This window comes from Haliotis asinina, unplaced genomic scaffold, assembly GCF_037392515.1.
Source record: "Haliotis asinina isolate JCU_RB_2024 unplaced genomic scaffold, JCU_Hal_asi_v2 scaffold_63, whole genome shotgun sequence".
NCBI classification, from domain to species: domain Eukaryota; kingdom Metazoa; phylum Mollusca; class Gastropoda; order Lepetellida; family Haliotidae; genus Haliotis; species Haliotis asinina.
The window spans coordinates 8,314-34,361 of NW_027133930.1; the positions used below are offsets into that span (position 1 = coordinate 8,314).

The 26,048-nt window shown below is 38.0% G+C and overlaps 1 protein-coding gene across 1 annotated transcript in view; it reads right to left on the reverse strand.

Moving 5' to 3' along the window:
* Positions 1-1,564: 1,564 nt before the first annotated feature.
* Positions 1,565-26,048, reverse strand: part of LOC137270372 (neogenin-like) — a 30,746-nt gene continuing 6,262 nt past the window's right edge. Inside the window, exons 7-23 of the mRNA XM_067803940.1 lie at positions 24,031-24,244; positions 23,632-23,777; positions 22,518-22,855; positions 21,612-21,756; positions 21,051-21,161; positions 20,546-20,743; positions 19,237-19,332; positions 16,565-16,882; positions 15,635-15,742; positions 12,679-12,873; positions 11,604-11,769; positions 10,340-10,578; positions 9,915-10,031; positions 8,704-8,871; positions 7,136-7,225; positions 4,000-4,157; positions 1,565-3,417 (exon numbers count right to left, since the gene is read on the reverse strand). Coding sequence (XP_067660041.1) covers positions 3,319-3,417; positions 4,000-4,157; positions 7,136-7,225; positions 8,704-8,871; positions 9,915-10,031; positions 10,340-10,578; positions 11,604-11,769; positions 12,679-12,873; positions 15,635-15,742; positions 16,565-16,882; positions 19,237-19,332; positions 20,546-20,743; positions 21,051-21,161; positions 21,612-21,756; positions 22,518-22,855; positions 23,632-23,777; positions 24,031-24,244 — 2,906 coding nt within the window. The 3' untranslated portion in view covers positions 1,565-3,318. The remainder of the gene's footprint in view (positions 3,418-3,999; positions 4,158-7,135; positions 7,226-8,703; positions 8,872-9,914; positions 10,032-10,339; positions 10,579-11,603; positions 11,770-12,678; positions 12,874-15,634; positions 15,743-16,564; positions 16,883-19,236; positions 19,333-20,545; positions 20,744-21,050; positions 21,162-21,611; positions 21,757-22,517; positions 22,856-23,631; positions 23,778-24,030; positions 24,245-26,048) is intronic.

Here is a 26,048-nt window from a genome sequence, read left to right on the forward strand (position 1 = left end):
ATACAAGTTGATAAACATGTACAAATTGTATCATAATAAGTTATTGGTTGCTCCATGCACATGCAGAGGCAGCTGAGGCGTCAAGGTCACTCTGAAAATAAAGATTGCTTTGGACATCGGCTCGCTAATGCTTGTTTGTGACTTATAGAAACATCTCACACATATTGTAAGGCCATAAAAAAACACGTTTCTCAACACACTCAATACGTAAGGGCGTGACAACCTTACATCTGTTTCATGTTTTGGATAGTCACGATATGGTTAAAATACTGTCAATGTGACTTTAAACTTTAACTCAATCACTATTTATTTTGGTTGTGGTAAAATCTCCTGAGACAATAAATTCTAAAAAAACAACTTTAAGTACAATATCACTTCACAAACAAAAACCTTAAAATATGATTCCTTCTAAAATATCTTTCTTAAAAGTTAAGAAAATTAAGCTATAAAATTTGCTTTTATTTTGTAACTTAGCCATTCTTTCATTCTTTGATTACTTAAGCCGAAAATTAAACGGAAAATACACCATTGTAATAATCGCCATGTTGAATTTTGTTTCCATTTCGAAATAAGGCAAGAATGTTATTGCTTCTAGCATGCATCTACTTAACATGCCTTCGATCAGTGGAATAAATCCATTAATCACGCATTAATATAATCAGCTGTTCTTTATAACAACAGCACAGCATATTTCCACGTTCACCTTTAAAATACATAACGTGTTGCTATGGAAACAACGGTGGGCACTGTAATTAGTTGTACTTTATTACAACAGGATATTTTTCATGCTCACTACAGTATGTATTTTGTTGCTATGGACACAATTTTCAGTTATGGGACAAGTTTAGAATACTAAGCTGTTGCAGGAGCTAATCCCTGTAGTCTTGAGAAGAAATTATTCTTCCAACTAGAAGAGAAAGATACTACCGTTCATTACAATCTCTCTTCATATTTTGATGTAATTTATGAAAAGAATCAATAACTTCAAATAAAATATTTTGATGATTAGATTCTTTAGGGTTGAAACTTAATGAATATCTGAAGGTGAGAGTCCGGCTGATGTCAAATATATATGTGCCTCTTTTGTCTTAAGCAGTTCAAAATCATTATTACATACTCTTCATAAGCAAATTTGCTGACCAATGCTGGTCACCACAACAGAATAACTGAACATAAGAACACTGAATGGTTATTTTAAAACATTTTCAAAGAGCCATCAACCATTTTATGCCTCTTCCTATGTATACAGAATTCACATTTTTCTAAAATTCTTCAACATCATTGTCTGTACATTATGTTCAAAATAAAACTTTTATAGACATGCCATGCTAAATAAACACTAGAGAAAAACATATATGTTTGAGGTATTCTTCACTTTGTTCATATGGCATAAATAACAGAGTAATAGAGGGGTAAAATATGATGACAAATGAATCCATAAAAATTGTGAAAAAAAATAAATTGAAAGAATTACTTGTTGACCTTGCAAAATACAAAAGATCCAATGCAACTAAAATCGTGTATTATTTTTGACCATTACTACAAAGTATATGAAAACCGACACTTGGCATCTTAAAATGCTCATTTACAAAACACTTGTATAAACGACAACAAAATGGACTTCAAAATGAAGACAACAATGATATCTGTAGAGCGGCTAATCAGCTACAGGCAGGTTTTTGGTCAGATATTTTTCAAGTAGTCAATACACAATGAGAACGTATGTACAAGGGTCATGATCCATGAAAGCAATTTCATACAAAATGGGAGTGCCGTAGTTACTTTGGCGTCGGTACAAAACACAAGGGCTGTGGTGGAAGATCGTTAGTCAACTATAGGTAAACACAAGCTGACATATGTATATTTGGTTTTGGCCCTCTAAATCTATATGTGATATTGATACAAAGGTGAAGGCTGATTCGTCTTAACACCGCAGCAGCCTGTCAAGAGGGTCATTATATATTCAGGTTGGCCATACATCCCTGTTGGGTCATACTGCAAAGTCAAAATGAAATTTTGAGATTTTTGAGAATTTGCACTTTCACTCATCTGCTTTTGCTAGGACTTGATATTGAAGAGCAAGATCACTTGTCGTTCAGCTTCCAAGAAGTCAGTGGTTCAACTGTGAACCATACAACATGTTGCAACTCCAAAAACAAAATGGTATGACCAGCAGGCATGATAAACATCATGAATATTCATCTTCCACCCCAGGAACAGTTTCGCTGTTGCACTCTGGCCTATGTTTGGGATGCCTTTGTTCAAACTGTAGACCACCATATTTCCTTAAAACGTCTGAGTTAAATTTGTAAATTTTGTTTTATATGGAAAAAAAAAATAGAAAGAAAAAAAACCCAGCCTCAGTGCTCACTTAAACATCCCAAACAATTTTGGCATCTTTCTGCAGAGGATTTTACACCACACTGAAGTACTTCCGTCATTCACACTTTCAAGACATTGATTGATTCATTTCGCAGATACAAAATAAAATAATAATATCAATAACAATAATATGTCTTTGGTCCCTCATAAGCCATGTCAATATATGTTTCTTGTTCAAACTGTCACAAAATATTTCTTGATATCCCCAGGATATATACATCCCATTATCGAAAAACTCAGATGTTCGAAGGAAATATGGTGGCATTCTTGAAAGAAATTCAGCAGTTGATCAAATATTGCTCAGCTAGATGGCCAGCATTTCTAAAACATATACAAAGTGTTTTGTTGATAAGGCAGTTGCTGTTTTTCCAAGTCTTCAACTGACAGACGTTCTGGGTAGTTGTGACACAAATAGCACCACTGTCTTCTCTCAGAATTATCTCCCTTTGCTAATACTGCACACGTGACATTTTCCACTACAGCTTGACGGAATTTCACAACCAAACAGGTAGCGACACAACGAGGGAAAAGGTAGCAAAGGGAGATAACTGAATCAACTACATCAGAAAGTCGGCCAATAATCTTCGCTTGTGAATGTAATCCTTTGCTGTGAAAAGTCATCTCCAAACCTCACTGTACCAGTGTCCCATTTCAATACACTCCACACGCAGAAATCTTTTCTTGAGCCCTTCAGCAGAAATGACTTGTGAAATATTGGAGACATGTCTTTGTCTCTGCTATGGAGTCCCCATTGTATAACAAATTGTCCGATAAGTAGTACACGTATGCCGAGTACCATAAATGCTGTCGTCATAGTAACCTGGCTACACATCCAATTGAAAGCCACGGACTGAGGCTGTGTCCTGTCACAGTAGTATTGAAATATAAATACATACATAACAATATTAACACGCTATAGCAGCACACTTGTCATTGCTAGCATTCAAACTCTTGCTGTGTGATAGCGTTCAGATCTTTCATCAGGCCCTCCAAGTTGGCCATTTCTGCTGTTAGCTCCTCGGTACTCAGAGATTTCTGAAAGAGACGGAGATACATATCAAACTATAGTCTCATTACATTTCACAAAAATCTTCATCACATAGGTCAATAAATGAATGGGGCACTTGTCCTACGGGGCAATTGTCCAGGGGGCACAGTTGATAGGGTGCTGTGAGGGCAGATAGCCAAGGGGCAGTAGTTGGGGAACAGTTGTCCGGGTAGGCACTTGGCTGCGGGAACAGTTAGCCCGATACCTAACTTTACATGCCTTTTAGCAATATTCCAGCAATATCATGGCGGGGGACACCAGAAATAGGCTTAACACAATGTATACATGTGGGGAATCAAACTCGGTCTTTCGTTTGATGAGCGAATGCCTTAACCACTAGGCTACCCTATCGCCATCACACATATCAAGAATCCTGTAGAGTTTCACAATAGAATTCAGCCCACCATGTCTGTTCCCCACTAAGATCCCAGGCAGAATTGATCTTCGGCAACCCATGCTTGTTGCTCATGCTGTCAATCACAGGATTGTTGGGTTCAGACTCAATTATTAACAAAACTGGCAGCGCCATATAGCTGGGATTAAGTTGAGTGTGACATAAACAAACAAACCTCCATGCCATTGTCTTCTTTGCCAGTTTTTCCAGCTTTGAGCGTCACATCTGGCGCTTTGGAAGTGATGAGTGGAAGTGGAGACCGAGATTTGATGGGTCCAGCGGTGATTGGTGGAGTGGGCTTCTTGTAAGGACTTAGATTAGGCTGTGGCTTAACTGCAAGAAAAATACACACCTTGGTTACAATTCCTGTAAGTGCATAATAAGACCAATTATTCTTATTTCTGAATTTCTCATTTCAAAAGTATTTCAATCTATGAAAGGGAGCAGGGCCCCTTCCCACACAGCAATCTTAAAGCTAAATTTTGGAAGGTCTTTGTTGAAATGTAATGAAATAAGTCCCAAACCATGTGATTAAAAAAAATACAGTTTCAGTTTGCTGAAAAGCAGTTTAGTTTTTGTAGTATCAGGCGAAAACAAATAGAATGTTGAATGACCCCCTAACTTTTACCATCTCTCTCATCGATGTTCATGATGTTGATGCTGTCTGGTCCAGACTTGATTACTTACAGACCACCACCATATAGGTGGAGTATTGCTGATTGCAGCATAAAACTACACTCACTCACTCACTCTATCACTATCAAGAATTAAAATACTTCAAGAATGTGTATATACATAAAAAATACCATAAAGATGAAAAATCATAAAACAAACTTTTCAAAGTCTTTCTAACATAGAAAAATATTTAAAATTCTGTGAATGTATTTTCATTTTCCGTGAACTGAATATTTGCATGTATTATCTGTCCCTCTACCCTGAAAGTCTCTTGAAGATTTTGTGGAACATGCAAATTGTTGGCACTATTTATTCCATAAACCCCAAAAGAGGAGTGCCATAGCCATGAACAGAATACCGCTTTAGGGATTCAGTGTAGCTCATATTGCATTATTGTGTTGAACAACGTCGCAGCTTTTCTAATGATGCTTCTTGGGATTGTGGCGACAAACAAAAGTTATTATTTTCACATATTTGCTTCCACAAGACTTAACTTGACAAGTATTTTGGGTTTCTTATGTTCAAAATAATTGAAAAGAAAAAGATCCCACTTCCACCATGTCAAATGGTCCATGGCTTTGTTGCCTGGCAACCGTGGCAGCTGAGTGTTCCATGACTCCTACCTATGTGTCTGGGTGGGGTAGCTCCTGGGGAGGGGGGGCCAGGGAGGGCAAAGCTCCGCAGCGGGTTGGGGGTACGCCCCAGCGAAACCTTCAAGGCCTCTGAGGAAACCACCCCACTTGTTGACTCAGCGAATGTATTTGCTTGCTGATCATATGGGGTTGGTGATTCTGATGAGATAGGGCCTGGAATTAAGCATGATCACAGTTACCTCCCTTTGTCACATGACCTTTTTTCCCAATTTAAAAATCTTTCCGATGTTGAAGTTAAGTTGTGAACTGACTTGTCATCTCTTTTCATGAAATTTCAGCTTGTTAGGAACAGAGACAAATCCACTCGACAGATTTTGGACGATGAGACTGTTCTCATGCAGTTTGGTGATTCTGTAGATGGGAAGGGGCGGGACAAGAGATGTTATAACTGGTGGGAGGAGTCAGTATGATGGGGTCACATGCAAATGAGTGGGGTCAAAGCATTTTTGCTATGATTATATGTCTAGAACACTCAGCTACCACATGGGAGCTAACCCATTTCATCGACAACCAACAGACACATGGGTCATGTGACTTGGTGACATACACAACTGGAGACAATGGACATAGGGACAAAGTTAATCGCTTTGCACACAAGTCTATAGCACAATAATCAACCTTGGTACAGGAACTGTCATGTTTTGTTTGTCAACAATACCTCACAGTCCTAACACATTCTCTCCATCACCCCAAATACATATTCACCACGAGTGTCTTATCCTTATAAGGTAATGAGCACTTATAATATATACTGTACTATATACTATACTGTATATAAAGCAATATATACTTTATATATAAATATAATTGCTTTCAGTAATTTCTTATATTGCCAAATAGTTGGCAGCCATTTTTAAATATACACCATAGAAGTCACATGACTCCTGCAGCATTATAGGCCTATTGGGTCATAAGTGATTCTTGTACATTTTCTTGTACTCCCAGATTTGTAATTAAGTGAGTAAATGTGATTTTTATTGCATAAAATATGTAAATATGCACCTTATCTGGAGCTCTGGCTATAGCCATTGAGCTATAATGTGAGCTGACCAGTGAGTAGACTGAAATGTTGACTGCACCTGTCTTTAAGACTGATTGACTGATGGCATCAATACTGCACATGGGTGGTGGAGGAACGTATAAACACTGTGAAGTAACGCTGATATGTGTCTCATGGAGTTTAAGTGTCAATTCATATACTTACCTGTCAAGCATATTGATAGAACATATGTAATCATAATATTCCCAACTTGGCGCTGTTCAGTCTCAGAACAAAGAACTGATGCTATTCCAGCCTTTTGTTAAAAGTTTTTGTGAGAATATGTAGCAATGAAATAGAGGCCATGCAAGCCAAACCTAATAATCTTTCCTGAAATACAAGTTATGGCTCCCCACATCATGAAATTAAAGAATGATATGTTTCACTAAAATTTGAGGATGAAATATCTCTTAACATTAATGTTGATAAGGAAATTTAAATGTCACACCTTGTCGAGAACTGTTATCGACAAGTACAGAGAAAATAGCTATCCCTGCCTTATGCCCAATTGGGTGATCTGTCAGCAACACCTATCCATAAATTCTTCAAAATACATCCAGATGAAGGAAAATGGAAAACACATAAAATGGGTGTATGAGGGAAACGGGACAGAAATACAAACCTTAACTGTGAATGCTTCATGCAGGTATCTAAGGAACTAAAAGTGTAAGATGTGAGTGTTCTCTAGGTGTATCAATACTTAAAGACAAAAATTGAGCAGATTATTAATCCCCTGGTTAAATGTAAGATGCATGTAAGTGCAAAATGTGCTGAATAGTGCGTGCCAACAATTTCTGCAAAATTTCTGGCAATTTCCCCAGAATTTCTGCTAATTTCCCCAGAATTTCTGCAAAAATTAAGACAATTTCAGCAGAGTTTCTGCAGGAACTCACTGTAATCGGCATCTCTGTTGTTTTGAGAAGAAGTAAAGTAGAAATACATGCCATAGCCTATTCTACTGGCGTAGGAGTCTTCAAACACGTCAGGGGGATAGCCCACACACTCGTCTTCGCTCAATGATGACATGGCTTTAGCTGACGAGGAAAACAAACAAATCATGCCACAAACACAACACACGCACACGCTAGAAAAATTACTTGCATTAGTCTTCCTCTTAATAAAAGTGAACAAAGTTATAAAGCATCACATTGAATATTTTAGTCATTACTCATCAGAGTAGCCACAGTGATCATTGAAACTGCATAAATTTTCATGATTCATTTTGTTTTAGTTTCGCTTACCAACCAAAGTGTTTAAACACATTAAACCCTTAATCACCACTGCTGATTATTACTATTTTGCAAATCCATATTATTATTATTATCATTTTTATACAATATATTCCCAATCAAAAAGTTTCAACCAAATCTTTTGAAACAGAACAGAACTCTAATCACCACTGCAGATTTGAAAACAATATATTCCTATAAAGGTAGCGGAACACGTTTTAAAAGTCCTCAAAACCATCATGCAAGATTACCTCATTCAAACACCAATATTAGTTCTATCAGAGCTCATTTCATGACATGGCTCTTGGTTCTGTTGACCAATAATTATTTCATCTTGAAAAACGTATGTCCAATGTTGCCAGAGCTCTGTCTGTGGCTATTCTGATACTGATAGTAATGTTTTCATTAATACAAGAGAAATACAAATAACAGTATGCATTTCCATCTTGGTTTATTGCACTGTACATTACCTATAATGCTTAATAATTCCTTCAACCATTTCTGTAATTTTACCAAAACATCAACTGTCATTCATACTTTTAGAAAGTTGTCAAAATATTTTGCAGTCAGTTATGACTAATAATTATTAGCTTTACACCTATCCATAAACTTCAGTAACCAGTTAATACCCATACTTCTGTAGGAAGGGTATTTTTCACCCATTCTATTCTGATCAATATCCTGGACCCATGCATATCAACAGATTCATTAGAAAACAGCCTGATGTTAAAAATAGCCATCCAATCAAATCATTCTTCTGAGCAATAGAAAATCTGTGCACTGTTAGTGATAAGAGAGATCGTTAGGTCAGTTCTGAAACGACTGATGATTGGATCCAGGGTTGTCATGGCAACAGAACATTATTACTCAAAAGCAGGGTGACATCATGCAGGAAACACTGAATGGAAACTACTGGACCACAACAAATTATTTCATTTTTTTCTTTTTTCTGTTCAAGAGTATTAAACATATTTTAATCCAAAAAGCATATATTTGTTACAGTCCGTTACAGGTGGGTGCAAAATTTGAAAATTGAATCAAGCAAATTATTAAGTGGGAAATGTGTTAGCCTGTGAAGATGCTTTAAAAGTCAGTAAACTGGAACATGATTAAAATGGAAACATATCGACAAAATATTGAACAAATCAAATCAAAATGATTTTAAAATTATTGAAGAACATCAAAATTGAATCAGATTTCAAAGAAATTCGCAAATTGAAATGTTAAAATAAACATCGAAAAAGAATTTTTTAAAAAATTGCAATTTCAGATTTAATACTCACTTGAGCTTGACTGTGGTATGTCCCCTGCGTTAACACGGGGCGTTGAGGTGTATTGTGTGTTGTACTGGGTTCGAGGGTATACAGGTCTCATTGGATGACCTCCGACATCTCGAGGGTCAATCATTTGGGTAATGTGACCATTTGGTAATGCTGTTACCGTGGCAACCGCTGAAGGTAAAATGGATGGATGTAAAGACAGTTGAAGATTTCAAAAGGTACCAAAGGTTATGCTGCGCAGTTAGAGAAGACACACTGTAGGGAAATGAAACAAGTTATCAACTCTGACGGCATGGTGGGTGAGCTGGCTAAGGCTCTGGGCTAGTGTTCAAACCTGTGAGCTTGAGGGGACGGGATCAAGCCCACTTGTGACTGGGTGTTAACAGCTTGGTGTGAATTGAGTCTTAATGTCTTCTAAATGTGTTGCAGGGTAGCCACTACCCATTATGCTGAAGACCCAGGACCCACATGGGTACAATGCGTGAAAACCATGCACTGAATTACTGCTAGAATGTTTCTCAAAATGGTGTAAACTGACCTCACTCACCCAGAACCAAGATTTTCGAAGCTCTCTTAGCGCTAAGATAGTCGTAAGTGCCATACATTAACATTAACATATGACAATCTTAGCACTAAGAGAGCTTCGAAAATCTAGGTCTAGGGCCCTGTTTCACAAAAATCTCAAACCTAAGATCTCATAACTTTTCTTGTAGCATTCGTACCTACTATACTGTAACACAGTAAGTATGAATGCTATGAGAAAAGTTACGAAATCTTATACTTACGAGATCTTTGTGAAACGGGATCCAAGTATTTAATGTGAATAGCTGAGGCTTTAACAATTAGGCTTTCCCATCACCCGAAAACAAGTTTTACGCTGAAATGAGGTGTTTCAGTTACTGTGAAATATACAGTGATTTGGTAAAAAAACCCATCTTCCTTCACATGCTGACAATATATTACACATTTGAAATCGACAGGAATGTCTTGTACCAAAATTTCCAAAAGTGAGTGAGATGAGTTTTATATTGCTTTTGGCAATATTCCAGCAGTATCACGATGAGGGATACTAAAAATGGGCTTTACCCACTGAACCCATATGGGGAATCAAACCTGGGTCTTCGATGTGATGAGCTTACAGTTTAATTATTAAGCTATCCCCATTGCCCACAATTTCAAAATGCTTCTGTGCTGTGATGATGACAAAGACGTACGTTCTTTCTGAAGCGGCTGTGCATCCACGGGGATGGTGATGGGCTTGGGACGGACGATACTTCTCTGATGTGAAGGCTGGTACCTCTCCTCCCCACTTGAAGGGTACCCACTCTCCCCTGCAGGAGACAAATATCACCATTAAAACAAACGGTCTCTCTCCCGTTGGAGACAAATATCACCATTAACTCACACTCTCTCTTTCAACATATTATTTTCAACGCTGTAATTCATTTTCAAAATGGCCGATAGTTTGATTTTATGACATTTTGCACATTTCCTGTCTGAGTATTCAAAACCTTACAGCCTTTAACCTTTCTATAAGTTTCACATTTCAATATTTTTCGAGTCAATAGGTTTGCAAACAACTTTTTAAAATGTTTGTCCTTCACATTGTTTCCAGAACTGCTGTATTTTAAATACTCACCAACAAAAGAGTTCCTCCGCTTGTCCATGATGTCCAGACCAGGAGGGAACTCGTCGAGCCGGTCCGAGGATCCGCGTGACGACCGCCGTAGTGTGCTGGTGGCGACGGACATGTTGGACTCACTCCGCTGGGACTTGTCCATCTTTCCCATCTCCATGTGGTTGGGTTGATGGATCCACAGGTCTGGAGGCTTCACATCCTTCGGGATCCCCTTCAACGGCTTGTTCGGGGACTTATAGCTAGGAAGTCAGATCAGAGGAATCAGTGCTGAAGTATTACACTGATTTCAGCAATATTCCAGATATATCATGGTATGATTCTTCAAAGGCATTTAGAAGTTGGCGTAGCAATACAGGACAATTTTTATGGATAGTAACTAACTTCTTGAGTTTATTTTCATGACGTTTCGGGGCTTATCCCATGGATGATGAATAACTTCTGTGTACTGTTAATAGTATTACTTTACATGCTATACATGCAACACATTTATCAAAAATCTTTGTACATGTCCAAACTTACAATTTGATACAATAATGATCTGTCATTTCTAATTTAATCCTTCAACACTACTATATATACAAAATAAGATGTATTCATTCTATAAATCAGGTTAGTTGTAACCATTCACTACTAATTTTATTATGTTGTCATAGCATTCCTGTTAGCTACTGGTATCATGTTGTCATAGCATTGTGACGTCATAAGCATTGTGAGGTCATGGGCAGAGTTAACAGTTAGCCTTAATGTTGAGTTCAGCTCAACCTGATGAGGGGGCTAGGATAAGCCCCGAAACGTCGTGAAAATAAACTCAAGAAGTTGCTATCCATAAAAATTGTCCTGTATATCATGGTCGGTACACCAGAAACAGGCTTCACTCATGTGAAGAATTAAACAATGGCCATTGGTGTCATGAGCCATCGCTTTAACCTCTAGACCATGCCACCGCCTCCAGTTGAATTATAAGCTTTGAAATATTGAAGTTGATTTTGTTGTAAGGGACCATTCAAAAGTAATGGTCAGGGGGTGATGATGATTTAAATGAGGGTCACCCTTTTTGTACTGGAGGGTAGAGAGTCATCAATTCTGTACACATGTGCAAGGAAGGGGGGCAGTAATTTTGTTCATTAAATATAAAAGAATTTTACTAGAAAATTTCTACATGACACCATGCAGGGGGTGGGGGGTCACTCACTTTGTACATAAATATAGGATGGGTCATAGAAGAATAGAAGATTAGAGCCACATTCATCTACCATCCCCTCACCTTCTGATATCCTGGCGCTGAGCGTCACGTTTCTTGCACAGAAGCACACTGACCACAATGATGATGATACAGAAGATTATCCCCACGGCAACCGCGATGATGATAATGATGATGTTCATGGACAAGCCACCCTGTTCGTTAGAATCTGTCATGGCTGCCTGGTCGACTAAGAGACAAATGAGACAACAGCATTACAGCTAGATTTTCACTCTTTTCCCATCATTTGAGAATTGTGTATATTATTTATATTTCTGGGGGTATGTTTGAAAAATAAGAATCCCTATTTATTGTCATAATGTAAGTTAGTAATCCTTGAATTAATGATCAGCTTTTCAACATGGCGACAGTAATTCTTCATTACAGCCAAAGGTAATTTCCTACAATTTCCACACATCTAGAAACTAATATTGAACAAAATACCTTAATCAGTAAACCATAAACAAGTATGCCAGTAGAAATAACACTAACATTTACCATCATGATTCCAAACGAAGTATGCAACAGATGTAGTGGATGTCAACAAGTATGAGAAATGATTTCTACAGATGCTGTTTATGTCAACACGTGAATAACGACTCCCAGTTCATGGTGCCAAGGAACAGTGCATTATTTAAACAGGTGCATATAATGATATAAGAAACAAACAATAAATTTCAACAAATTATTCAGTTCATAATGGTAGAAAATACTTGGTAATTTCAATAGATGCACTTCATGTCATAATCATAAATCATGTTTTTATCAGGCACAATTTATCATTTTCAAAGACAAACCATAACTTCTGCCAAAAGAATCCATGATTTTAACAAATGCAATTCAAGATTTCAATGGACAAAGTTCCCATGTGCTTGTTGTTGAAGCTGCACTCAGCAATATTCAATCTGTATGTCTGATGGTTGTCAATAACTGAGTCTGCACTAATCAACATCTACACAGTTCGGACACGAGGAAATGTAAATGAACCTGATCATTCAATCTTATTAGTCACCTCTTACAGCAAGCATGGGTTGCTGAAGACCAATTCTAACCCTGATCTTCACAGATCTGTTCCCTGGTAACCTAGCCCCAGACTCACTTTTGGGTGTTTTGTAGATCTTAGTTTCCGACATAGGTCCGTAGCCTTTCCGATTCCGAGCCTGAACTTTAAAGTAGTAGGTTGTGTCGGGCGTCAGGTCGCTGATGACTGTGGACAACTTATCTCCAACCACCCCTTCTAGAACCCAGTCTCTGTCTGCCTGGTTGGAGTCGGTTGTGTAAAATATCAGGTACCCTGAAAGAAAAAAGAAAAGTTAATTTAAATATTTTTTAGCATTTTAGCATCAAGAAAAAAAAAGAAAAAAAATTTGACGTTTCACAAGCGTTTTTCAGCTTTTGTAATTTTGACCTCAATTTGATGCCAACAAGTATCAGGTCAAACAAGGTCATTTCCGATATTTCTTCGCTAGTAAACAGAAAATAATATATGTTTGATGTGTTTGTGTTTTCTGACTCGTACATAACTCGTGAGAGAAAGATGGTAAATGTGACTAGAGCTAAAGACTATATTGCTTGTACTGCAATGCTTGCAAACTTAAATCAAGATAATACTTAAAATAAAATGGTTTTCTAAAACAGTAACATAGTACATTCATGATTTCCAATAAATAAACTGTTTTATAATAACGTAGTAGAATTAATGATTTCCAAAAAATAAACTGTTTCATAAGGACATAGTAGAATTAATGATTTCTCTCAAATAAACTGTTTCATGATAAAACAGAACAATTAATGATTTCCGATAAATAAACTGTTTTATAATAACGTAGCAGAATTAATGATTTCCAATAAATAAACTGTTTTATAAGGACATAGTAGAATTAATGATTTCTCAGAAATAAACTGTTTCATGATAACACAGAACGACTGATGATTTCCGATAAATAAACTGTTTCACAATAACGCAGAGATTTAATAAATAAACTGTTTCACAATAACATAAAAATACAAGATTTTGTCCCTTCACTACCTAAACAGACGCCGCCATATAGCTGGAATATTGCTGAGTGCGGCGTAAAACTAAAACTCACTCACTCACTCACCTAAACAGAACATCATATTTACAAACTTGTTTGCGGCTTTTCTGAAGTTTCCGTTGTGTATATTACTTTCCCAAAGTTATTTTTTTCCACATATATTCGCGTATTCTGTGGGACGAGGAACAGAGTGTGTACGACAGCGACTTGCAGGGAGAGTACGACAGCTAGTGTGACTGATTACCACTGACACGAGTGCGACAAGTGAGACCACACACGATATGTGCATGAAAATACCAACAAGAGTAAATGTCTACCTCTAAACCATTGAACAAAGTGAACACCTACAGAGCACAAATCATCCAGAATACACCAAATAAAAGTCAAGGAGAAATAAAGGTCTTTATCGCATTTGTATATATAAAAAAATCATTATTATTAATTTTTTTCTGATTTTTGTTGTTGACATTTTTCCTTTTTTCCTAAAGTTCTGAAAAGAATGATAATGATAGAGGTTTTGAAAAGCAAAAAAAAAAACGGCTTTCTCAGACTCAAAATATAAAGGAACTTTTTCTGCAAAACATTGGTTGGCTTTTTGTAGGGTACTGTCAGGAAATCATTTCTGTTTAATCAGTTGTGGAACTGCTACCAATCCTTTGGAAATCCTTTCTGCTGCAAATTTGCTGCAGTTCCTGCAATTGTGACCTCTGTATTAGACGACACTGACACCGCCAATCTAAGTTTGGAAAAACAGCAGAATCTGTGAAAAGAGCAAGTTGCACCATGGGAAACAGGAAGTTGTACCTACTCCACAGGGGTGCATTATGGGAGATGACATGGACTAACAGATACAGACGGACAGACATGGACACAGACAAACAGACACAGGCACACTGAGACTGTGGTTGGGAATAGCATACCTCTTGTTTCTGTAGAGGGATGGCAGGAAAAGATATAATGGTGTACATGAACAGGTTGGAAAAATCAGTGTTAGGGGTGTCACGATTCACTGTTCCACCAATACATCAGAAGTTATCAAACGAGATGACGCATGACAGTCTAGCTTCATGTTTTCTTTGTTTTGATTTTTAAAAAATAGTGCATGTGGGTCTCTGGGTCAATATCTCGGACACAGGAACACTTCAGATGTTCTATAATTGAGCAAAGGAGTGTACTACGATTAAACAATCTAAAATGAAGAATGCATAGTGCTTCAGCCAATCAGATTATTCACTCACTCACTCACTCATTTAGGAAATACTCAAAAAGAACAAAATATTAATTCATTTAGGACATCTTCAAAGAGCACAAAATATTTGTTTATTTCGGGAATCCTCAAAGGGGACAAATATTTATTTATTTATTTATTTATTTATTTATTTATTTATTTATTAAATCCTCAAAGAGCATAAACATTCCTTTGTGGTTTCCGTTTTTGGCTTAAATGCCATCATTCTCAGAAATGACTCTGCACATGTGTAATTGTCCACATTCACAAATGATTCAAAATTGTTTTCAAGATACAGATATGTGACAAACTTCACTCACTCGTACTGAGAAATTCAAGGCCTTTATTCTCATTGTCTGATTGTGAACCTGACAGAATGTCCTACAGAGTCCCCAGGGGGTCCTTGTACATGACAGCCTTAGCGCTACACCAGTCGTCACAGGAGTTAATGCTAAGATCACTTTGAAATCTTGATCTTCAGTGAGGCTAGGTATCAGGGTGAAACATTTCACGTTAATTAGAAGCTCACTAAACAAAATGCTGACTTGGCAAAATAAGAAAATATACCTGAATCATTGGAGTAAAACATAAATGATTTACTTAATAGAGCAAAGCCATGGAGCAAGGAGAAAGTATCGAAAGATTTGAACAATGTTGTATCATATTTGTATTTATGTGATGAAAGTATTTTGATGTGTATTGATAGGCAAGGTGAGTGTATCGTCACACCCCTATATCATGTACTAAGATTCTGATTCCTGTTTTCGAAGAGCGAACACTTGACGGCTTACCTGTGATTAAACCATTGGGTTTCTGGGGGGGTTGCCAGTTGAGGGTGACAGCAAGGGGGTTGCCCTCCACAGCCACTGGTGTCAAGTCTCTTGGCTCAGATCCAGGTGCTGGAAGAGACGAGTGAGTGAAAGAGCTTTCAGCAATATTCCAGCAATATCACAGTGGGCTTCACACATGGTTCCCGTGTAGGGGATTGAACCTGGGCCTTCATTATGATGACGTGACACTTTAACCATTACGCAGAGTTCCATCTGTTCAGATTCCATCAGCCATTATTAAAACATTTTTTTCAGCTGGAATCTAGTAAAAGACATTTTACTTTTACTTTAGCCATTTAACTGAAGCGTTTTATGTTTTGTAAAATGTCCGTCAACAATGTTCCAGCTATGATTGTGGACTTGGACCAGACAATCTGGTGACAGATACCGAAACCAAAGTCAGCTTATAGACTGACTCACATGAACCGAGTAAACCGTTCTGATCCTCTTTCGACCAGTACAGACGGGAAGGGACCTGTTCTAGTCAGGAATTATAGTTTATATCAGCTAGTGCTATCAGTGTTTGAATCTAATGTTGGTCCTCAGGCCTGAAGCTGACTAAAGCCCACTTGGACCCACAGCTTTTGGTTTACAGTTGGCAGCTTTTGCATCCCCAATAAAACCCCCCAAAAACATGATATTTTTGTTTGATAGGAATTACTATTTTAGTGAAAACATTAACGCCAAAACATTCTGATCACGACCCACAAGATCGTAATTGGTTCTGGCTACTTATGGCCTGCAGCTTCTCAGGGTTAAGGGCAAGCACTGTATGGTTTTGGTTATGAAAGAAAATCTACAAGGATTGTTGCTTTCTTTTCACTTTTGTAAGCAAACATATTTTCAACATTGGCAATATACAAGCCATCAGTAATCCTACTTTTCACGTACCTGATTCTTGTGTTGTGTTGACGACACTCATACTCCAGGTGCTCTGTCTGCGACCTTTGATGACCTTGACTGAGAACTCATACTGAGTGTTTGGCTTGAGTCCATCAACATGGGCGTTGAGATCGGTGGAGTTGAGCTGCCTCGGTCGCCGGTTGTGGCTCGGTAGTGGTGTGTATCGCACAGTGTAATACCTGTTATCTGTTATCTTCTGACTCTTGCCGAGGGTGTTATCAGCCCATGTCAATACAATGGTGGACGGCGACAACACGATGGCCTTGAGACCAATCGGTGGCATCATTGGCGTGGCAGGTTCCTCTGCTGGGAGAAACGGGCAAAACCCATTCTATTTTAGTACCAGGAATCGTTAGTGGCAACAGAACTACAAGCAGGACAACTAGTCTTGGTTAAACTATTTCAAAGGAACTTGAAATGGACAATTAAGTAAAAGGGTGGAGAAATGGGTCTTAATCTGTAGTCACAACCTGGGACTCAGTTCACAACTCCATTGTAGTGGCAACAGAACTACAAGCAGGAAAACTAGTCTTGGTTAAACTATTTCAGAAGAACTTGAAATGGACAATTAAGTAAAAGGGTGGAGAAATGGGTCTTAATCTGTAGTCACAACCTGGGACTCAGTTCACAACTCCATTGTAGTGGCAACAGAACTACAAGCAGGACAACTAGTCTTGGTTAAACTATTTCAAAGGAACTTGAAATGGACAATTAAGTAAAAGGGTGGAGAAATGGGTCTTAATCTGTAGTCACAACCTCGGACTCAGTTCACAACTCCATTGTAGTGGCAACAGAACTACAAGCAGGAAAACTAGTCTTGGTTAAACTATTTCAGAAGAACTTGAAATGGACAATTTAGTAAAAGGGTGGAGAAATGGGTCTTATCTGTAGTCACAACCTGGGACTCAGTTCACAACTCCATTGTAGTGGCAACAGAACTACAAGCAGGAAAACTAGTCTTGGTTAAACTATTTCAAAGGAACTTGAAATGGAGAATTTAGTAAAAGGGTGGAGAAATGGGTCTTATCTGTAGTCACAACCTGGGACTCAGTTCACAACTCCATTGTAGTGGCAACAGAACTACAAGCAGGAAAACTAGTCTTGGTTAAACTATTTCAGAAGAACTTGAAATGGACAATTTAGTAAAAGGGTGGAGAAATGGGTCTTAATCTGTAGTCACAACCTCGGACTCAGTTCACAACTCCATTGTAGTGGCAACAGAACTACAAGCAGGAAAACTAGTCTTGGTTAAACTATTTCAGAGGAACTTGAAATGGACAATTTAGTAAAAGGGTGGAGAAATGGGTCTTAATCTGTAGTCACAACCTGGGACTCAGTTCACAACTCCATTGTAGTGGCAACAGAACTACAAGCAGGAAAACTAGTCTTGGTTAAACTATTTCAGAAGAACTTGAAATGGACAATTTAGTAAAAGGGTGGAGAAATGGGTCTTAATCTGTAGTCACAACCTCGGACTCAGTTCACAACTCCATTGTAGGGCTACAACTACTACAGCCCTGTGTAAAGGTCAGGGAACTCCACAGATGTAGAGCTACAAGTGTTTCATGACGTTTGGCCCAGTTTTTCTAAATAAAATTCTTGGGGATGGATGATAGACAGGCATATTTTTTAGTTTCGTAATAATTAACACAGAACTGGGAAAATGAACATATTATTACTTTTATGAGTAGTGTTTTGGAGTGAGTGAGTGAGTTAATGTTTACATCACTTCAAGTAATACTCCAGCAGTGGGACAGCAGGGGACACCAGAAATTGGCTTCACACGTTGTACCCATGACGGGAATCAAACCTGAATCTTCAGTGTGACAAGTGAACGCATTAACCACAAGGCTACCCCACAAGCCCAGGTATTTTGGAAGTTGGGGAATGAAATACTCAAAATTTTATAGATAACAACTGTGTGTTTCTTGTGAGTTCAACATTTTGACTCTAGTACAAAGTCAACATGGAAAAAGAATCTTAGCCAAAATGTTGCACTCACCAAAAATATGAAGTTGCTATCCAAACAATTTCATATTAATCCATTAGTATCAAAGGCTATGGTTATATTGGAGTATTGGAGAAATTGTTGCAGAATAACTAGATAATGTTATCATTCTGTATCAGTTCTAAACTAAGATAGGAATGTGAGTGATTGAGTGTGTTTGGTTTTGCACCCCTTTTAGCAATATTCCGGCACGGGACACCGGTAATGGGCTTTACACATTGTTCCCATGTGGGAACTGAACCCAAGTCTACAGTGCAATGAGCAGACACCAAATCCATTAGGCTACCCCATTGCCCTAAGACATTTAAGTAGTGGGAGTAGGTTATAATACTACACTTTTACCTGAAGGTTATTGACAGATGTCTAACTAGGGGATGAAATACTCATAATAGTCCTGGAGAATAATAATGACACAAAAAGATCTAATAAAACACAGTGAATAAATCTAATCCAACAACATCAAAAGTTACAGATACATAATGCATTTCAGAAAACACACAATGATGACAAGATTAATGATTTAACATAAATTTATTTGTGAGTTATCAATTTTTGGATTTAAAAATAGAGAAAAACATCTGTTCTTTAAAAGACATATCAAACATGATATAGCTATTGAATTTAAAAAATTGAAATCTAAGTTTGAACTGACTTGTCTCCTCCATAGTGGTAACGGTCTCGTATTTGACTTCTCCTTCCCCCTCCTTGTTGAATGCTCGTATAGATATCACATATTCTGATACCGGTTCTGAAAGAAGTATATTCAGTATGACTAGTCTTATGTCAGACCAATAAAACTGAAAGACAACATTCTTTAACTTTATATTTTATGAAGTGATAATTAAGAAAGTCCTATCTGTTGTGCATTACATTTAGATCTGGGGGTGCAACAGTACGCTATGCCACAGTTCTGTACGTATTGTGGTTCACAGCTCTTGTTTTGGTACAATTCGGTTAGGTTAATAAACAATAAAGTCAGATGGGATGAATGTTTTATTGGAAAGACAATGCTGGTATGGTTAAAGTTGCAAAAAGATGATGCCTTTACACTATCTTGTTCATCCAATTGATTTAGCATAAGTTGTCTACAATAGTGACACAGACACGTCAAAAACGTAGATACATGAAGATGTCATCTTGAATTAAATTACATGGAGTATTTGTCGTGATTTTCCGAAAGTAATATGTGTAAGGCGAGTAATATGATATTTTCGGTACGAAAAACTGAACACACCATTTTTGTCAAGCTGAAATTCGGTGTACTGAACCGAAAACAAAATACAGTTACTGGACCACTAGCCTGTGCTAGTTGAAATTCAGTCGACCAGTCAATCTCCAGTCACTGACGCAACTGGCAAGTGAATTTTCATGGGGTAAATTTGTAAATATATCGCTCTTTGTGAAATTATAACACAATTTGAAATAATGCATAATAATGGAGGGATGACAATGTTCATCATCTTGGCAGCATAATAATGGAGGGATGACAATGTTCATCATCTTGGCAGCATAATAATGGAGGGATGACAATGTTCATCATCTTGGCAGCATAATAATGGAGGGATGACAATGTTCATCATCCTGGCAGCATAATAATGGAGGGATGACAATGTTCATCATCTTGGCAGCATAATAATGGAGGGATGACAATGTTCATCATCTTGGCAGCATAATAATGGAGGGATGACAATGTTCATCATCTTGGCAGAATAATGGAGGGATGACAATGTTCATCATCTTGGCAGCATAATAATGAAACCCAATGTACATTAAAATTTTGGACAAGTGAATTATTTCCGAAAATAGAAAGTTTCAGGCATACCTAGCCTGACTGTCTTGCCAAATTTGGGAACTATTCCTCACAGTGACATGACGAGAGAAGATTTGAACCACCAGGCTAACCCAACTCCACCTGAGATGTATTAGACACAACAAGGTACAGCCTGTTGCCCTTAACTTACGGAGATTCTGTATTGTATAGTCGTGAGTGTTGGCATCGACTGTTGAGCGGTAAACATCGGGTAGATTCTTGCCATATCCCAACACATAGCCTCGAACTAGAATCTTCGAGTCTGATGGCGGAGGTGCCCACGTGACAATGATGGAGTTAGCGCGAGGCTTCACAGACAAACGGGCAGGTCGAGGAGGTACTTGGTTTTCTGGACAAAAAAACATCAGCATAAGATTTATAAGAAGTAATTTCAAGAAAGGATATTCTTTAAAATGTCTGTAATATTATCAACAAATATTATTCTAAAATGTTTTAACACATTTTCTAAATTTCAAGGAGGACAAAAAAGAGAGAACCCATAAAATACATAGAGGCTAACTCCTCCCTGTCAATCATTATAAAATAATAACTCCTCCCTGCCAATCATTATAGAATAATAACCCCTCCCTGCCAATCATTATAAAATAATAACTCCTCCCTGACAATCATTATAAAGATGTTCATATGATACAAACCTAATAGGTCATCTCGGTAGGTGGTCGCATGTTCCCAAGATGTGGCCGGTCCCGATCCATTGACGGTCAAGGCTGAGATCCTTACCTGGTACTCAGTACCTTTACGAAGCTCTGAAAACAAGTCACAGTATCAGTAAAATGTCCATGTAACATGATCCTTCTTTAGAACTGTGAATTGAGCAGCACTTGAAATTTCTCTTTGCGTTTTCATAATATAATGATGCACTCAGCTATGATCAAGGGCAAGTACCTGGTTTGTTGTTTAACACCGCACTCAGCAATATTCCATCTATATGGTTGGGGTCTGTACAGAATCAAGTTTGGACCAGATAATCCAGTGATTAACAGCATGAGCATTAATGTACACAGATTGGATACCATGATGTCTATCAAACATCTGATCCCATCAGTCGCCTCAAAGTAGGGCTACTGAAGAACATAACAGTGATTGATATTATGAATGACATCCAATGTTAGTCCCATCCATCTACGACCTTGACTACAACATGTGAACAGAGTCATAGACTTGTGAGGGCTTCTGTCCAAGACAAGTTCGTGTACCTGTGAGAGCATAGTTGTTTCTGTTTCCATCGGTGGTGACAGTCTTTCCTTGCTTGGTTCCGCGCCGCTTGTAGCGGATCTTGTAACCGGTGATGATTCCGTTTCGGTTGTCCAAGGCAGGTGGTTCCCATCGGACAATGATCCGCTAAAGAAATTGAGTGAGAGAGTGAGTGAGTGAGTTTTTGAACTCTGAGAAGTAACTCGTTTAATCATAGCATGTCACATATCTCTGTAATCAAAACTATTCAAGAACACTGTATAACTATGTATGCCATTTGTCCAAAACTACTCATAACCACATTTCTCAAAACTACAATGCTGAAATAAATATCTTTTAAAATACAGAGACAGCAATGAATAAGAGAAATTAAGGATATTATGACCTATCATGTAAATTACAATCAAAACGGACTAAAAAGGACCACTAAGCTAAGTCCCTCTTAAGGCCACATAATCTTGTAGGATGTCACTATACTTCCGAAAACTGTCCCAGGTATAGCATTCCAAGTTTTCGACTAACACTGCACAGAACTCTGAAAAAATACTAAAAGCAGAAATAAAACCCACCCATTTAAATAAAAAATGTGATGAGAAATACAAAATTTATTCAATGTGGCCTAATCACAGTCTGTTATACGTATTATGAGTAAAATATGCAACAAATGTAACGGACAAAAACATCAGTTTGGTATATCCGTCAGTTTGTGGTATGGCTGTTATTAATAACACACAGTTTACTGTATTCAGTCTTGCATGATAATAAATTTAAATTTTAAATAAAATTTTTCGTTCAAAAACATACTACGGTACTCTTTATGTATATATACAGCAAGTGGATATCTGTCCGTTTGTCATATGACTGTTCAATTTTAAATATCAAATTCATTCCTTGGTTCCATAACTTACTGTGGCACTGGACACTTCCAAGGTGAAGTTCTGAGGTGCAGCACTTGGTTCATCTGAAAATGTCTTTGACACAAATTCTTCAGTACTCATTCCAGGACCGTTTTGGTTGTGCGCCACCACTCGTAAACTGTACTCGCGGAACTTCTTAAGCTTCTTCAGGACATGTTCTGTGCTGTATACAGATACTTCCTTCTCGGAGTCGGAGCCGACCTCGTAGTAGATGAGGACGTAGTGTGAGATGCGGCCCTTGCTCTCCACTGGTGGATTCCAGTTCACCCTGATGGAGGTCGGGGTCATCGCCACGGCTCGGAGGTTGACGGGCGGGCTAGGAACATGCACTGGAATGCAAGGTGAAGACTGTATATGGAATTTTGGGGATTACACCTTCTCAGCATAGTACCACTTACAGTCTTTTGTAGAGTTGAGTCCATTATGGGATTCGAACCCACACTCAGAGACTGGTTGGTAAATTATCATGTCTGAACCAGACAATCCAGTGATCAACAGCATGCGCTGATTTACACAATTGGGACATGACATGTGTGAACCAATCAATGAGCTTGATCTCCCGATCCTGTTAGTTGTTTCTTACAACAAGTGTGAGTTGCTGAAGGCCAATTTGTACCTTCAAATATTTGGGGTGTATAGGAAAGATGCTGCAAAATTACATGCTGTTGATCACTGGATTGTCCGATTGTTTACCAACAGTTGCCACACAGGTGGAATATTGCTGAGAGCATAAAACTGAACTCAGTCACTCATACCAATTGTGTCAAAATCAAGTTTTAGAAATAATTGTAAGCAGGCAACAGCCAGGTGACTGTTTGATGACTCAACACCTGTAGTATCAGGTGGTCAGGATTGCTGTCATGGTATCCAAGTAGCATAAAGCGATGCTCATGCCATTGATCACTGGATTGTCTGGTCCAGACTCAATTGTTAACAGACCACCGCTATTATAGCTGGAATATTGCAGAGTGTGGCATTAAATAACAACCATCCAACCAAATGAGTGTCAACTGTGTCAAATCAAAACAAAAGAGAACAAAAGCTAAATGAAACAGTTAACAATCAGGTGATTATTAATTACACAGTCTGTCCTGGTGATTTGTACCTTCTTGGTCAGTTGTTACTGTGATCCTGGCTTCCTGTCTACTGGCTCCGAACCGGTTGTAGGCTATCACACGGTACTCATATTCGGTGTGCGGCTTCAGGTGCTGGATGTTGGCCTCCGTGGTGGTCGTGTTCGTCACACGCTCTCTGTGACAAAAAACATTAATATTGACATCATCAGTCAATCATGCTCATCACACACTCTTTGGAAAAAACATCTCAAAGTCAACTATTCCCAAACACAAGCTAATTTCTGAATAAAAACCCTTATTGACCCCCAAACACTTGCAAAATCTTTACATTCATCCCCCTACCGTCATCATTATAATGATGATCATCATTGTCCCAAAGCCGAGAGATGGTTAACTTCCCACAGATTGATCCAATCAGATTCTCTTACCTTTCTGACCCCTTCTCCTGCCAAAACACAGAATAGGCGATGATGTCCGACGGAATGCTCCCCGCTGGTGGTTGCCATGACAATGTGACAAATCTGGTTGATACCAGGACGGCCCTGAGGTTGATCGGCGCAGTGGGCAGGTTCTTGGCGTCGGCGTGAAGAGCTCCTGGATGAATGAGGGGGTACAGAGAAGGGGTGGTGGGGAGGGGGACGTCTAAGGGAGGCAAAAGAAACAAAAAGTGTCAAAGCAAACAAACTGAAAAAGAACCGAAGCAGCAGGCAATGTTTAAAACATAACATCAGCGACCATGGCTTAAGACTATCAACATTCTTGTGGTCAAATACGCATAACCTGTTCATGTCCAAACTGTCTTGAATACCTTGGAAATTTTGAATTTTACAAAATTTTAATTTTTACGTTTTGAAAAAATGTGAAATCTGATAGTGAAATTAAATGAATAATGAATGAACAATGATTTCAAGAATGTGTGAATTAATTCTTTATTTAGCATTATGATCATTATTATTATGACAGGCAGGGTTGAATTCAGTTAGGAAAGCATTGCGACCTCACGCCTCTATCATGCAGCATTTAACTGTAGGATGTCACAGTGTCTGTTCACGCATCTTCCTCACTGCTGGCTTAGTTTAGTTTTACTCCACTTTTAGCAATATTCCATCAATTTCAGCCGAGGACACATAAAAAGGGCCTTACACATTGTACCCATGTGGGAAATCAAACCTGGGTTTCTGGCATGACAAGCGAACGCTAAAACTACACCATCACCCATATCTTTCTGAAGCACCCTTGATGCACGACTGATACCAGAATTGGAATAATTTGTCAGCATATTGTGAGCTGAACTGTCCAAATATTAACAGATGTTAATGATATTTATATTCTGTCCTGTCAGTGCTATATTTCTAACTGCTAGTACCAAAGAAAGTCTGTGCTGGTGTTTCGAATACTGAAAACATCACAGAGGGGTCATTATGTTGATCACTCGATTGTCTAGTCCAAACTTGAATAATTACACATGTTCCTAGAACATTGCTGAGTGTATTACTATCAACAAGCAAACTTCACAGTGAATTCCCTTACATCACTCTGCTGACAATTACAGCTAAAATTTATAAACTTACTTTGATTTTGACCACCTAAACAAACTTGCCCAAATTAATTCCCTTTTTCTGCAAGGCTGAAATCTTTATTTTTTCAACTAAAAAATTCTGTATTGTGTAGTTACTGGCAGTCAGAAACCAAATCCATCATTGATTATCAGAGGATTTGTGGTAAACAATTATTGACTATAGTCAAAATATATAAACATTTTTTTATTCAATCACCAATTTTAAGGGTTTTCCCACAGGTTTTTTCTAATTTATGTTCACATAATTATTCTGTTTATTTATACTTGTCAGTGTGTCTCATTATGTTCACAGTAGATATAAAATTTATTCATAGACAGGTTACAGTTATATTTACCATAGTGGTGAATATGGAACTATGAATACAAAAATGTTTTTTTACGGTTTATCATTACTTTTAATCCTTCCTTGGATTGTTTTTTTTTCAATTTTCCATCATCTGTTCACTACCAGTATTGTGAGTGTGCAACATCCATTACTCGACGTGCAACATGCTGCACATTTAACACTGGGGTCTTAAGCCATTGTCTGCACATAAACAAACGTGATTTATCAGCTGAAAAAGAACATGTGCATCTTAAACCACCAGGTGTCACAAACAGGTGTCCAAAGAGAAGAAGAGGACAATATGTGCATTTATCACATGCTTTAGAAAACAGGAATTTCTTGTTTCCAACTAAAGTTTAGGTTTCAAACATAGTTTCTGACATGATTGTGTTGCTGGGCAACACATATTTTTTAATTGGGAGAAATTACACCTATCTGCATTAATGGGGTTTTTGTTTGTTTCAGTTATGTTCCTGAATACAAATATTAATTGCATCATAACTAGTCACACTTTATTCTTTCAGTATGTTTTCTTTCATATT